Here is a 12,785-nt window from a genome sequence, read left to right on the forward strand (position 1 = left end):
CTGAAAATAGAGCGGGGCGAGGTGAGAAATAAAAGCCTTCAGAAAACATGTTGTATATGAGGATGAAAGGTTGTGAGAACGAAGTATGATTTTCCATTGAGTCTGACTTAATTGGTTTCTGATTTCTGGATCGAACGAAACGATCAAGTTCGAAACTCTGGCTTTGAATGTAGAGATAAATGGTTTCTGCGACTGAAGCTAGACTGTGGCTAAACACATTGCATTTTTTAAAATTATGGCAGGAATATATATGGCGTTGCAAAAAAGGTTGCACCTTCATTTGTTTTGGATCCTAATTTTAGAAATTAACTTGTAAGGAGCTGGCAGATAATTTGGTAACAAAAACTTGGTATTTTTAGAGGAATTGAAGTTAGGTAACTACTTAAAGTCACTTTACGGAACATCCTTTGCATGCAACAAACGGCGCTTATCATCTTTCTTAATAACTACTTACATTGTTGGAAGTTGATGTTAGAGAGATGTGTGCAGTTGTGTAATGTGGAAGAAGTTTTTTTGTTGAAGAAGTAAAGTTACAATGCATCCTCCTCTCAAGGGGGTGAAGCAAAGGTTATAACAAATTTTAATTAAGCCAAATTGCCATTGGTTTTTTCTTAAATCTATTATTAATATTCTTTCAAATAATAAAGGTTTATTTGATCCTTCACACATATTGATTGACAATAACAGTTTTTTATTTTTATTTATAGTAATAAAAATATGAGGACATTATGGTGGTGTATGAACAAGGTTATAAAATTTATAACTTCTCTTCTTGTCTTATTTTTGCTCGCTTGCCTTCACATTCTTCATAAAATCACTTAAAACCACTTAAAGTGATTAGAAATCAAAATTTTAAGGCCATAACATAACCCATAATTGTTTCCTCGTGATTGTTTCAGCTCGCGAATCTTTTTAAGATTATGCTCTTGTTCTTGGCTGTCATGTTGGATTTCAGATGATTTCATCATATCCGCGATATATTCTTATTTTAATAAAGGCATCTTTTTCCAAAAAAAAAAGTCATGAAATATAAATATAAATATGATACAATTGGTTTTCTTTCTACACAAATATATAAAGGACAATTGCCATTTGGTCTAATGCAAGTAAAAATTATTTTCTTTAATTAATTTAAATATTTAAATATTTAAATAAGCTTCTCCTAATTAAACGACATCTAGTTTCGGAAAGCATAAACCCTCACAATCCCAATTCCTGTGCCGTCGTTTCCCTCTCTCTTCTGTAAACATGGAGGAGCCTGCAACACAAGGCTTTCTCTACGAAACCCTACCGGCGCTCTCTCTTCCCACCCCCAATCAATCTCCGCCGCCCGATGACCTGGAATCCTACTCCGTTTTCCGCAACGAGGTTACTCTCTCCACTCCCCAATGCGCTCCGGTGGACACCGCCGCACCAGATTTCTTCTCACTCGACGTTGGTGCCGACGAAGCCGAGCCAAATTGGGCCTCACCGTCTCGTACACTTGCAGCCGAGCCGAGGACGCCGCTTCACCAATACGAGCCGACTACGCCGGCTCTTGAAGTGGAGCCAAAGCTCGAGAGCGGGTGGTTTAGGGGCCATAGTAAATTCAAGAGCCCTATGCTTCAGCTTCATAAAGGTATTTGCCGCAGTTTCAACTGCTTATATTGGGTTTCCAAGTAATTCTATTGAAGGTTTGAACTGTGTTTGGTTTATATGTACACTATGAAATCTTTTTTGGACTTTTCCAATGTTTAATGGCAATGTCTAAATGTTTTATTTGATTTTTAGTTATACTGGGAAGAAATTTCATACATTGTAACCTGTAATGTGAATTTGACCTGGTTTTTCGGTATTTCTTTTACTTGTGTAGAAATTAAGGATCTTTGTGAGGGAGAAAATTGTTAATTTGTAATGTGGTAACTGAGTTACTTGTGTATTCATAATGATCACAGAAATTGTGGACTTTTGTGAGTTTCTCTCTCCAACTCCAGAAGAACAAGAGGCACGCACTTCAGCAGTAGAACGTGTCTCTCAGGTTATCAAATATATATGGCCTCGGTGCAAGGTACCTTTTTTTGGTTGTTCGTGTGCGTGAATGATGTCTGTGATTTTAATCACGAAAAAAAATCTCATAATAAGATCCTGTTGTTTTATGATTGTTGCTTTCTAGGTTGAAGTTTTTGGGTCCTTCAAGACGGGTTTATATCTTCCCGCTAGTGATATTGATGTAAGTATGTTGATCGTAATGTTAATATAAAGTTAGGATCTGAAGTTTGAATTTGAAATTTGTTACTCTGGTCTATGAGCATGCTTAAGTGTCCATATAAGTTAGGCATTTGGTTGATTGCTATTACTCGTAGGTTGTCATTATGAGGTCAGGCATACCAACACCGCAGCAAGGATTGCAGGCCCTTTCTAGGGCGTTGTCACAGATGGGATTGGCAAAAAAGATACAGGTGTGCCTCATCCTTTACTTGAAATACTATTGTGGAAAAATTTTAGCTTCTTATTTTTTTTCTCTATGGATTTCTCAGGTGATTGGAAAGGCACGTATTCCTATTATTAAGTTTGTAGAAAAAACAAGTGGCATTGCCTTTGACATAAGGTTTACTTTTTGTATCTTTTGCAACAGAGTTTCGAATGAATAAAGCTAGAATATATTGATAAGCATTTCCTGGGATATGTTCTATATAATTAAAAAGTACAATTGATAATTTTATTTCTTGCTTCACAGTTTTGATATAGAAAGCGGACCAAAAGCTGCTGACTTTATCCAGGTTTGTCCCATAATCTATCATCTACTAAGTTTCTGTAGAGATATTATAACTTTTCTAATATAGGTCAGAGCCTGACCATGTGCCTCTGAACAATGTTAACATTGTTGTTTGCAACTTTGTGCTCTTCCTTGCATCGGTCATGGTTTAATATGGCTTCAGATGTAATTACGATATCTTAAACAATAGTTATATGAATGTTGATATTGAAAGAAGTAACAAAGGGGGTGAAAGGCAGTAGTAGTTGGTAACTTGGTAAGCTGTGGAATCAAAAAGTATATTTTAATTTTCTAAGTTAAACATTACAAATCTTAGAGAATGTTGAACTAATATCCCATGTTTGTAACGGTAGTGGTAAGTGAGCAAAGGTAGTGCTTCCACCTAGTAAAAATAATTCCCAATTATTGTAGAAATTCCCAATTATTGTAAGCGAGGATTCAGTTAGAATGTTATAGATTGCATGTAAAGTGAGGGAATAACTATTTTCAGTCTCCTTTGATGCTATCCATTGATCCCTTTTCAGGACGCGGTATCTAAGTGGCCTCCTTTGCGACCATTATGTTTAATCTTAAAAGTATTTTTACAACAGAGAGAATTAAATGAGGTATGACTTTCTAATTTAATAGATTCACTTGTCTTTCTTTTTCTTTATGGAATTTATTTTTCCAGTCAGCCTAATCCATATTCTGATAACATATGCAGGTTTACTCTGGTGGATTAGGTTCTTACGCCCTCCTTACGATGCTCATGGCAATGTTGCATGTGAGTGAATCTTAAATATGCATTTGAAGATTTGGTGCAATTCTTGCTTGCCTATGTACATACCTATACTGTATGGCTCCTGTTTGGTTGTGTAAAACTTGATTTTTCATTGAATATTGCAGTGGAACATGATAAACCTATGAGTGCAAATGAGATCCAAGGACAAGTTCCTAAAATTTGAATGAAATAGATAATTTACCACACACGATTTATTCTTTCATTTGGATGATAGATAAACAATAATCAATTTATGTAATAATAAAATTCAGATAAATAGACCAACATCCTCATTATTGGATACTTTATCCCTGATCTATATATTGAATTTTATGCAACAGAGCCACAGAGAATGTCAAGCTTCTTCAGAACAAAACTTGGGAGTTCTTTTGGTAAGTTTTTTTTAGATCAAGTAGATGAGAACTTGGAAGCTCTTTGTTATTGCTTGAAGTTCTTTCATCGTATCCCAAGTCAGTTAGCTTAAACTTTATCCCAGCAACCAGGCTTGGTTGTAAATGTAGGAATGGAGACTGTAACCCTGAATTATGTGGACTATGGAATTCACTCTAGTGTTCTAGTTTTTAACTTCTTATGAGAGGCTAGGATTTTTCCAAAGAATATGGAGAAAATTCAATGGGCTTGTGGCTTACGTTCTCGTTTATCTGTTGTGTTTGTCAAATAGGTAAACTTCTTTGATTTTTATGGACGCAAATTGAATACTTCAGATGTTGGTGTATCGTGCAAAGGGGCAGGGACCTTTTTTAAAAAGAGTGTCAAAGGGTATAAATAACCTTCGTAATAAAGTGATGAGTTTCTTTATCTTGATTCTTCTCTTTTTTTTTCACCCGGGTTTTTGGACTTTTGCATTGGATTTATCCTCTCTCTCAGGTTCATAACCAAAGGACGACCGTTTCTTATTGCCATCGAGGATCCCCAGGCACCAGAGAATGACGTTGGGAAAAACTCATTTAACTATTTTCAGGTTTGTTGAATAACATGCTTATAATTTTTCTCCTCCTTCGCTTTTGATGCCAAGTAACTGGATTTGCATTGAATTTAGTTTAATGGTTGTGCGTGTATATGCTTGTGTGAGCTTCATTCATATTACCACAAATTGATATACTGAAATTACAAGCTGACACTTCATCTTCCATGAAATGGCTGTTTCTGTCTGGCTTGGTTGATGACCAGCTGGCTTAGGCAATGTTCTTCAGTAGTACCTGTCAAACAGATCATGCATGTTTGTATGCATGTGCATGCACAGTTAAAAAATTTATTCGCATATGTTGCTGTGTCTGCCAATTCTTACAATTAGCTGACAAGCAACACTTGCCAACCCAATTCTTATAATTGGCTGATCTTCCTCCACGTCACATCCTTTTCTGGATTTCTTGCAGATTAGATCAGCCTTTTCAATGGCTTACACTACATTGACAAATCCTAAGGTCATCTTGTGCCTAGGCCCAAACAGGAGCATTCTTGGTACCATAATTAGACCTGATCCTACGTTGGTGGAACGCAAAGGAGGGCCCGGGCTAGTAGCTTTTGATAGCTTGCTTCCTGGAGCAGGGAAACCACTTCAGCTAGAGCATGATGGGCAGGAGTTTATGTGCAATTGGCAGTTAGATGATGATGATGATCCCCTGCCGCGGGGAGATGATTCTGCTGGAGGCGGTAGTGGGCGATCATCAGGAAGGAAGAGGAAGGCTTCTTTTAAAGAGAAGTCAGGTAAGAAGGGAAAAGAAAATGGTGAAGTGGGGAGGAGGAATGTAGAAAATGGCTCAAAGAAAGAGAAGGCTAGGCGTGATGAAAATAGCTCAAGGAAAGGGAAGGGAAAAATGAAGAAGATTAGGAGACGGAGACATTCCCAAGATAATGCCAATTGATTTGGTCATCATGGTGGTGGATCTCCGTGGACTCTGTAGAACCCTTCTCATGCCTGTAACTTGCCATGCTCTTGGAAGTGTCCGACTTTCTTTTCCGCTGTTAGTGGGTTCTGATTAGCATTGTATTTCATGGACCAACATGCTGCTGCCATTAACTGAAAATGGAAGTGCAGTGCTAAGTGGAGCCTCTGTTACAGCCTCTCTGTTATCTGTGATAATACTGACTGCTCGTTTACCGCCTTTACATGCAATACACGGCTTGTGTTGAGCTTATGGTAAAGTCTTAATGCCATATAAGCCGGACTTTGGAACATGTTCTGCAAGATGAGGCTATTTCCCCAGTTTTGACATGGGCAGTGATCTGGGTGTTAAACATGTAACCCTTTCAGTGTCCTTTCCTTTTTGATCGTAAGCCTAACATGAACTTCACGTATGTTTTAATTTATTTACATTTTTACACAATAGAAAGATAAAGTTATTACACATATTGTCTGTCTTCTCATGTTGAATGTATAACAGGATCTCATTTTGGGCTTCAATTCCACTTGGAACGAACTGTTTTATGAATTTATCAACTTACAAATTATTATAATAAATTTTGGTATTAAAAAAAGGACTTGCTCACACATGGAAATGGGAATGCATTTGGACATGGGATCTCGATCTCAAACCGGACCCGGGACTACGAAAGTTGGACTATGAAACTTTTATCTTTATCTCTTAAAATTGTTTCATTTTCGAAAAATCAATAATAAATAAATAAAAATCAATCCGCTGTCCCCCAGGTCATTGAAGAATTACAACAGAGCACCCAAAAGTCTACCAACGAAAAAACGCACCAAAGATAACGACGGTGTCTCTCTCTCTCTGTTCGCTTTGTTCAGTGAGATCAACATGAACCCCATGTCGGTTTGCTCCTCCTCCTCCTCGTCGTCGTCTGGGTCTTGGAGCAGCACCAAGGCATGGATTGTCCACGGAATCGTCGCCGGAGTTGCAATTGCGGTGGCAATTGGCGCCAGGGTTTACTTGGGTCCGCCAAAGAAGTTTCGGAGCCGGGTCGTCGGCATCATCCCCGCCCGTTTCGATTCTTCACGTTTCCAGGGCAAGCCTCTCGTTCAGATCCTCGGAAAGCCCATGATCCAGGTCCTTCTTTTTGCTTCACTAATTCTTCCATTGTGTACTTACGTTTTGATACCGTATGTGAAATGGGTAGTTTCTAAGCTTGAAGTTTGTTATCAATTTTCCTAAGCAGCATAGGATCTGTTCTTTTATTGGGATTTTCTTTTACACCCCTTTTTTGCTGTTCCTTCTAAAGTATGAAGCTTGGTCTGAGATTAGAGCCTATGGTAATGTAATTGGGAAACATTTCACTTACAAATTTTAGTTGGTCTTTGCAGAGAACATGGGAAAGGGCAAAACTGGCAACTACACTGGATCATGTTGGTATGTCTACTCACTTGAACTCCATGTAATTTTGCTTCATGTTTATACTAGGATTTTGTTAATTTTCTGTCAGGGAAGGAAACCTTCTTAAATAAATCGTTGAATGTCCCCTTAATAATGAGGCAGCTGATTAGATCTGACAAGTTTTGCTAGACATCCAAAAATCTGTATCTTCATTTGAATTTATTTATAGGTGTACTTAAGCCACCTATCTTAACTTCTGCCAGCTGATTCTGTCTGGCATTTTCCCACTTCCAATTTCCATTGCAAATATCATCCTTGACTTTGGTTGAAAGAGGAAGACCAGAGTCACAAACCATTCTATGGCCATACTTATGACCCTGTGGATGCCAGTTGCCCAATAAGCTAAGTGTTTGAGCCATCCCCTTATCTTCATTTCATAAAAGATCTGGCCAATTTTCTCAGCTTCAAGAGCTTGCTCTGGCTTCAATAATGAGGCATTTTAACCTCCAACAAACAGTCACCTTTGAGGAAATCTTCTTTGACCTTAGCAACCCCAAGAGACAGGTTGATTGAAAGTATACGAGATGTGATGTGATATAGGCATCCAATCTTTAAGACCTTAATACCCCAGTGATATTCCTTTTTAGGCTTACCACCTTGCATCCTGTTGATGAAATTAAGTTTTGCTTAATGCTTAAATAGCTATGCAATGGGGAAAGTGAATTCGACCGGCCGAGTATTTTTGAAGTGTTGGTTGAAGTGTTGCTTAATGTCTACCTTCCTTTTTGTGCAGTTGTTGCGACAGACGATGAGAAGATTCGAGAATGTTGTCGCAGTTTTGGAGCTGATGTCATAATGACCTCAGAATCCTGCAGGAATGGTAGGCACCATGGTTTTCTTTTTTCATTTTTTTTTTCTTTTGCAGATTAAATATATAATTGCATTTTTATTTACTTTTTTCTGAACTTAAAGGTACTGAGCGTTGTTCTGAAGCTATTCAAAAGCTTGAGAAGAAGTATGATATAGTTGTCAATATTCAGGGGGATGAGCCTCTTATTGAACCTGAGATAATAGATGGAATTGTTAAAGCTTTGCAGGTAAATTTGTTTCTCAATCTTTTGTCATGATTGTCCCCCTTGAAATGTGAGTGCTACGACAGGAATAATAAACACATGTGGCATTCAGTTTATTTCGATTTTCAACAATGAGTCTTGTTTTTTGAAGGTGAAGCAATCCCAGTTGCATATTTGTTTAGCAACAAAATCATGTTGAAATAGTTATTTATATTTTCCATTTCTAATGGCATATCTCGTGTTGTTTCCATGCAATCATGTCACAAATTTGTTATATCTTACCAGGAAGCCCCAGATGCAGTGTTTAGCACTGCGGTCACATCATTAAAACTTGAAGACGCATTTGATCCGAATCGAGTGAAATGTGTGGTTGACAATTCTGGTTATGCCATCTATTTTTCAAGGGGGTTGATTCCATTTAACAAGTGAGCTTATGTTTGCATAATGGATTTTCTTTTTTGTGAAATACTTAATATGCAGTGAATGTGAACGTGTTATCAACTGCTTTGCAAGATCTGAAAAATTGTCACATGTGATACAGGTCAGGCAAGGCCAATCCACAGTTTCCCTATATGCTTCATCTAGGAATTCAGGTATTAAATAGACATTTTGTTAAAAAATTGTGTGGCTGCGAGGCGTGTGATTGTAAATTATTTTAGGCCACCTAACTTGTGAGTTTATGGTTCTCTGTTCCATGCCTTTTCAGAGCTATGATACAGGGTTCCTAAAAATATATCCTCAGCTTGAACCTACTCCTTTGCAACTAGAAGAGGATCTGGAGCAGCTTAAAGTCCTTGAAAATGGGTATAAGATGAAGGTATGTTAAGACTCTTAATTGACTGATCTGCTCTTATAATTATTTTGCCGGTTCGTGCAAAGTTATTTTGACATTGCAATGCTTTCTTGTTCTTTTCTATTTATCTGTACCCATCTTTTCTTCTTATAGTTGTATGCCCACTAATTGTATTGAAGTCATACTTGACATTGGTGCGGTCATCATAATTAGTATAAGAAATTTGGTGCAATAAATATCTTACCTGTTGGTTGTGATGATATATAATCTAGTTCGTCAAAATGCTGTAAAATTTTGTTTCAAGGAACTCTCAAACACGATTACCCTCAGCCCAAAAGGAAAAGAATTGAAATTCCACACATTTTAACCTGGGATAGTGGTTCTCCTCAAATGTGACGTGTCAAAAAGTAAATGTAACAGGATGAAGAATGCATTTTTTCTTTTTTCCCTGAAATACGGATGTCCAAAAGTTCACGTTGTTCTGTGTTTGCAGGTGATCAAGGTTGACCATGAGGCTCATGGTGTTGACGCCCCAGAAGATGTTGAGAAGATAGAATCTCTAATGCTCCAGAGGAACTTGTCTTAGAAATTCCTAGTTTGTGGTATATCAGACCATTAAAAAGCAAGTAAATCTTCCATAGACCCACACTTAATGATTAGAGTTACTAAGCTCTTACAAATTCCCCTGTATATTAAAAGTGATTTGTTTCTGAGTCATTCCTTGTAGGGTTTTTTCCCCCCCATTGTTTGCTCTCCATAGCCGAAAGTTTAGAGTTGTATGTTATTTATGAGTTGTATTCTAATTTTGTTTTCTGCCCCTGATTATCATGTGCATCAGTATGTATTCTATGTCTATGTGTCATAATAGAAGGATTAATTTTGTTCACATTTATGCTGAACTGTGCAGACTCTCTCTCTCTCTCTCTCGCTCTCTCTCTCTGAGCGACCCAAAACACATACTTCCAAAATGATAGTTGGGGATAAGGGTAGAGGACAGTTGAGGACTAGTCAAAACACCCGACTAATTTGACCAAAATGATAACAAAAAAAATTTGAATATGTTTAATATTAATATATAAAAGCCAGAAGGAGATATCAATTTTGGGAAGATCAACATACGAGACAACCCTCTGGCTCTCAGAGGACCACTGGGATTTCTGAGCTTTCATGTTTGCGTGTACTTATGGAACATGCAGACTGATCATAAAATTGGCTCTATTTAGTCTTTGCCAAAAGTTAAAGACCCTCTGATTTGGCTTCTCATTGGAACCAAATCTCACTCTCTGCCCCTTACAATATACCCACCCTACCACAAGTCATTTCACAACTTTTTTTGATTTTTTCTTTTTTTGGGCAGAAACAACTTCTTTTTATCTTTTTCTTTTTTACAGCAAAGCTTGCAATAATTAACAACAAACTCCTAAGAAATAACCCAAAAATGAACCAAAGTAAATCTCAAGAAACCCAAAAACCCTAAAAATTAAACCACATTTCTTTACTATTAATCTACCTGTATATACAGCTCAAAGATCATCTGATGATGATGCTGTTTGTTTTGAAAGAAAAGAAAATCTAATCTTAAATTTTGAGAGTCCAACAACAACTAACTGATGACATGTATGGTAGGCGCAGGGTTTCTATGCTCATTTCTGTGATGACAAATGGTCAAAGAAAGCTTCAACTTTAATTAAGGCTTGGCTGTTTGCGCTGGTTGTGGTTTTTCCTTGACCAACTGCACCTCTGTTTTGAAGAGAAGCACCGACAGCGAGTCGTCAACAGAGAAATACACAAACCCACCAGGTGAGTGAGTCACGAACGATCCAAAACTCGTTCCCACAACACAGTGCCACGCCGGTCCATACACCGAGTCAAACTCCTACAATCCACGTTTGAATTAAAGTTAATTAACCCAAATGAATTAACAGCAACCCATCGACAGAGAGAACGCAGAGAGATTGAAAGTGTGTACCTTTTTGAGAGCCCGAGCTAGGTGAGTTGGGTTTGGACGAGCTTTGGGGGCTGCTGGTGGTGCTGCTGCTGCTGAGTCAAGGAGCGTTCTCGTGTGGCGGAGAGCATGGTTCTGCATGTGGGCTGGCATATCGGATGATCTCAACCGTACATTGAGGGTGATGGCAGTGGCAGCTAGCTTGACCTGGTCTTCTGGTGGAGACTTGAGCCTCTCAACATGGGGGGTGATTGTTGTTAGGCCTTGATTGGGAGGCTTATCCTGAGAGTGATGAGAGTCCTGTAGTTGCAATGTTTGCATGGCTTGGCCTTGCTTCTTCTCTTTGAGTTTCAGAGCTTTTTCCATGCCTCGTAACAAAATAAAGTAATGTCTAGAAACCCAAATGGAAATCTTTGAGACTTTGAGTTTTAGAAAGTAGACAGAGGGAGAGGGGCCTAGAAAAAAAAGGGGGTTGGTTGGTGAGGGTTTGAATTTTGACTGACTCTATTAGGAAGGATGAGAATTTTAGTACCATGAGTACCACATTTCAAAAATTTCAGTTGACCATCCTCAGAGAGAGGGGAATAAAAATAAACTTTTATTAAAAAGTGGTTAAAAACAGTTACTCGTGCATTGAGTTCTTGTGTTCCAATATTCATTTTTCAATACCGCTTTTTTTTTAAAAAAAACTAAGAAAAATAGTAAGATAATATATATAGTTATTTGGTTTAGATAAATTTTGCATAAGCTCTAATTTAGTCTGTTTTATTTATAAAATAAGTGGAGTTATTGGCGTGTGGTTAATTTGACACTTGATACGGTCATGTGTTTGAGAGTCCGTATACAAATCATTGACACGAGAGGAAATGGTAAAGAAGGGGTTGCGTTTCTATTTGACCTGATTGTCCACTTCTAATCTATTCCCTAATCTTGTTCTTTTTCATGGAAATTAAAGTAAAAAGTTGTCTTAATACAAGGTGTAAGATGTAAGTTACAAAAATAGCTATATTAGTTAAAAGGACAAAATAGTAAAATAAGAGACGCATTGTCCTTTTCTCCCTTCCCTAGCTGACACCATTACTCATTGTCCATTCCTCCACCATTCCACCAAAATTTCATATCTTCATCATGCATATATATATATATATATATATATATATATACATTCACCAAAATGGAAATACCACTAAACCACAACATCATTGCTTCTGTGCTTAGTTTAATGAGTTGTAACCTCAATGAGTTTGGTTGGGTTTCCTCTTGAAAAAGATGACAACACATATGTTTAAGCAAGTAATCATTTGTTCTAAAATGTACCCATAACACCATTTAAATCCTTTTATAAGATGTGAAAAACTGTCTATAAGAGGGATATAGAAAGCTAAACAAAGAAAGAACAACTCAACAAGTTACGTGAAACTGAAAATGAGGTGAGAAAAACTTAATTTGCAACGGAGATAATACTGTTTTGTTATCACTTATGTCACAACGTTATTAGACAGAATTAGCAAAATAGTGATATTCTTATTTTATTGAAGTCTTTCTCCTCAACGGGGCTCAAGTCCAATTTAGAGGAAGAGAAAGAGGAGAAAGAAAGAAACTTAAGAAAGCTACAAGATTATAATAATCTTCCAGCTTCTCTAATTAGTGGGCCTATAGTTGTTGAAGTCCTTGAAACCATTTCCTCAAACTCAGTGAGCTGGGTTGGTATTATGCTGTTTAAATATGGGACCTCAAAAATCCAACTGATCGGAGTCAAAGGGAGAAGAAAGAAGCAGTAAGAGGAAAGCTTTCTATACATTTTTTTCCCTCAAGTTCACTGCTGTTCACTATTCAGAACAGCAACAACTAATACCAACATTTTTTCTTTCTTTTATATTTCTTAACATAAAATCTAGTGCGGGAAAAAACAAATAAACCTCTAATTTACTTGTCCACCAAAAAAAAAAAAAAGACAAGCATATGAACTTCCAAATTCCTCTGCTGAGCCTCATATACTGAAAAGAAAAGAAATAAAAATTGAAAAAGGAAAAGCCTCCTGCATTTTATTCCACAACATTTGGCTGACACGGTTTTCAGAGCGCCTGGTCCATCTACACATGGTAGAGTTGGGATTGCTTCTTTAAAATAAATAATAAAAAATTCAAAGAGTTACGGATAAAAGTT

The 12,785-nt window shown here is 37.3% G+C and overlaps 3 protein-coding genes across 3 annotated transcripts; 2 read left to right on the forward strand and 1 right to left on the reverse strand.

The window, feature by feature from the left end:
- On the forward strand, positions 1,187-9,560 carry LOC18779791 (non-canonical poly(A) RNA polymerase PAPD5). The gene is made up of 20 exons (XM_007211475.2): positions 1,187-1,618; positions 1,935-2,047; positions 2,153-2,209; positions 2,343-2,438; positions 2,517-2,587; positions 2,717-2,759; positions 3,280-3,360; positions 3,459-3,518; positions 3,857-3,907; positions 4,198-4,295; positions 4,404-4,497; positions 4,913-6,091; positions 6,187-6,544; positions 6,799-6,844; positions 7,602-7,688; positions 7,781-7,905; positions 8,167-8,306; positions 8,423-8,474; positions 8,588-8,698; positions 9,168-9,560. The coding sequence occupies exons 1-12, from the start codon at positions 1,249-1,251 to the stop codon at positions 5,399-5,401; spliced, it is 1,623 nt and encodes a 540-aa protein (XP_007211537.1). The 5' UTR covers positions 1,187-1,248; the 3' UTR covers positions 5,402-6,091; positions 6,187-6,544; positions 6,799-6,844; positions 7,602-7,688; positions 7,781-7,905; positions 8,167-8,306; positions 8,423-8,474; positions 8,588-8,698; positions 9,168-9,560.
- On the forward strand, positions 6,191-9,566 carry LOC18778336 (3-deoxy-manno-octulosonate cytidylyltransferase, mitochondrial). Its single transcript, XM_007213758.2, has 8 exons — positions 6,191-6,544; positions 6,799-6,844; positions 7,602-7,688; positions 7,781-7,905; positions 8,167-8,306; positions 8,423-8,474; positions 8,588-8,698; positions 9,168-9,566. Exons 1-8 carry the CDS (start codon positions 6,296-6,298, stop codon positions 9,258-9,260), a joined length of 903 nt encoding a protein of 300 aa, XP_007213820.1. The 5' UTR covers positions 6,191-6,295; the 3' UTR covers positions 9,261-9,566.
- On the reverse strand, positions 10,149-11,106 carry LOC18780556. The gene is made up of 2 exons (XM_007214421.2): positions 10,644-11,106; positions 10,149-10,550 (listed from the first exon to the last, which is right to left on the reverse strand). Exons 1-2 carry the CDS (start codon positions 10,983-10,985, stop codon positions 10,362-10,364), a joined length of 531 nt encoding a protein of 176 aa, XP_007214483.1. The 5' UTR covers positions 10,986-11,106; the 3' UTR covers positions 10,149-10,361.

This window comes from Prunus persica, chromosome G4, assembly GCF_000346465.2.
Source record: "Prunus persica cultivar Lovell chromosome G4, Prunus_persica_NCBIv2, whole genome shotgun sequence".
In the NCBI taxonomy this organism is placed as follows: Eukaryota; Viridiplantae; Streptophyta; class Magnoliopsida; order Rosales; family Rosaceae; genus Prunus; species Prunus persica.

Excerpts from the sequence above, each read along its gene's own strand:
- LOC18779791 (XM_007211475.2), top strand. The coding sequence starts at position 1,249 with ATGGAGGAGCCTGCAACACAAGGCTTTCTCTACGAAACCCTACCGGCG. Across the intron at positions 2,048-2,152 it reads ATATATGGCCTCGGTGCAAG|GTTGAAGTTTTTGGGTCCTT; the intron begins GTACCTTTTTTT and ends GTTGCTTTCTAG. Across the intron at positions 2,439-2,516 it reads GATTGGCAAAAAAGATACAG|GTGATTGGAAAGGCACGTAT; the intron begins GTGTGCCTCATC and ends TGGATTTCTCAG.
- LOC18778336 (XM_007213758.2), top strand. The coding sequence starts at position 6,296 with ATGAACCCCATGTCGGTTTGCTCCTCCTCCTCCTCGTCGTCGTCTGGG. Across the intron at positions 7,689-7,780 it reads CTCAGAATCCTGCAGGAATG|GTACTGAGCGTTGTTCTGAA; the intron begins GTAGGCACCATG and ends CTGAACTTAAAG. Across the intron at positions 8,699-9,167 it reads AAAATGGGTATAAGATGAAG|GTGATCAAGGTTGACCATGA; the intron begins GTATGTTAAGAC and ends CTGTGTTTGCAG.
- LOC18780556 (XM_007214421.2), bottom strand. The coding sequence starts at position 10,985 with ATGGAAAAAGCTCTGAAACTCAAAGAGAAGAAGCAAGGCCAAGCCATG. Across the intron at positions 10,551-10,643 it reads TAGCTCGGGCTCTCAAAAAG|GAGTTTGACTCGGTGTATGG; the intron begins GTACACACTTTC and ends CGTGGATTGTAG.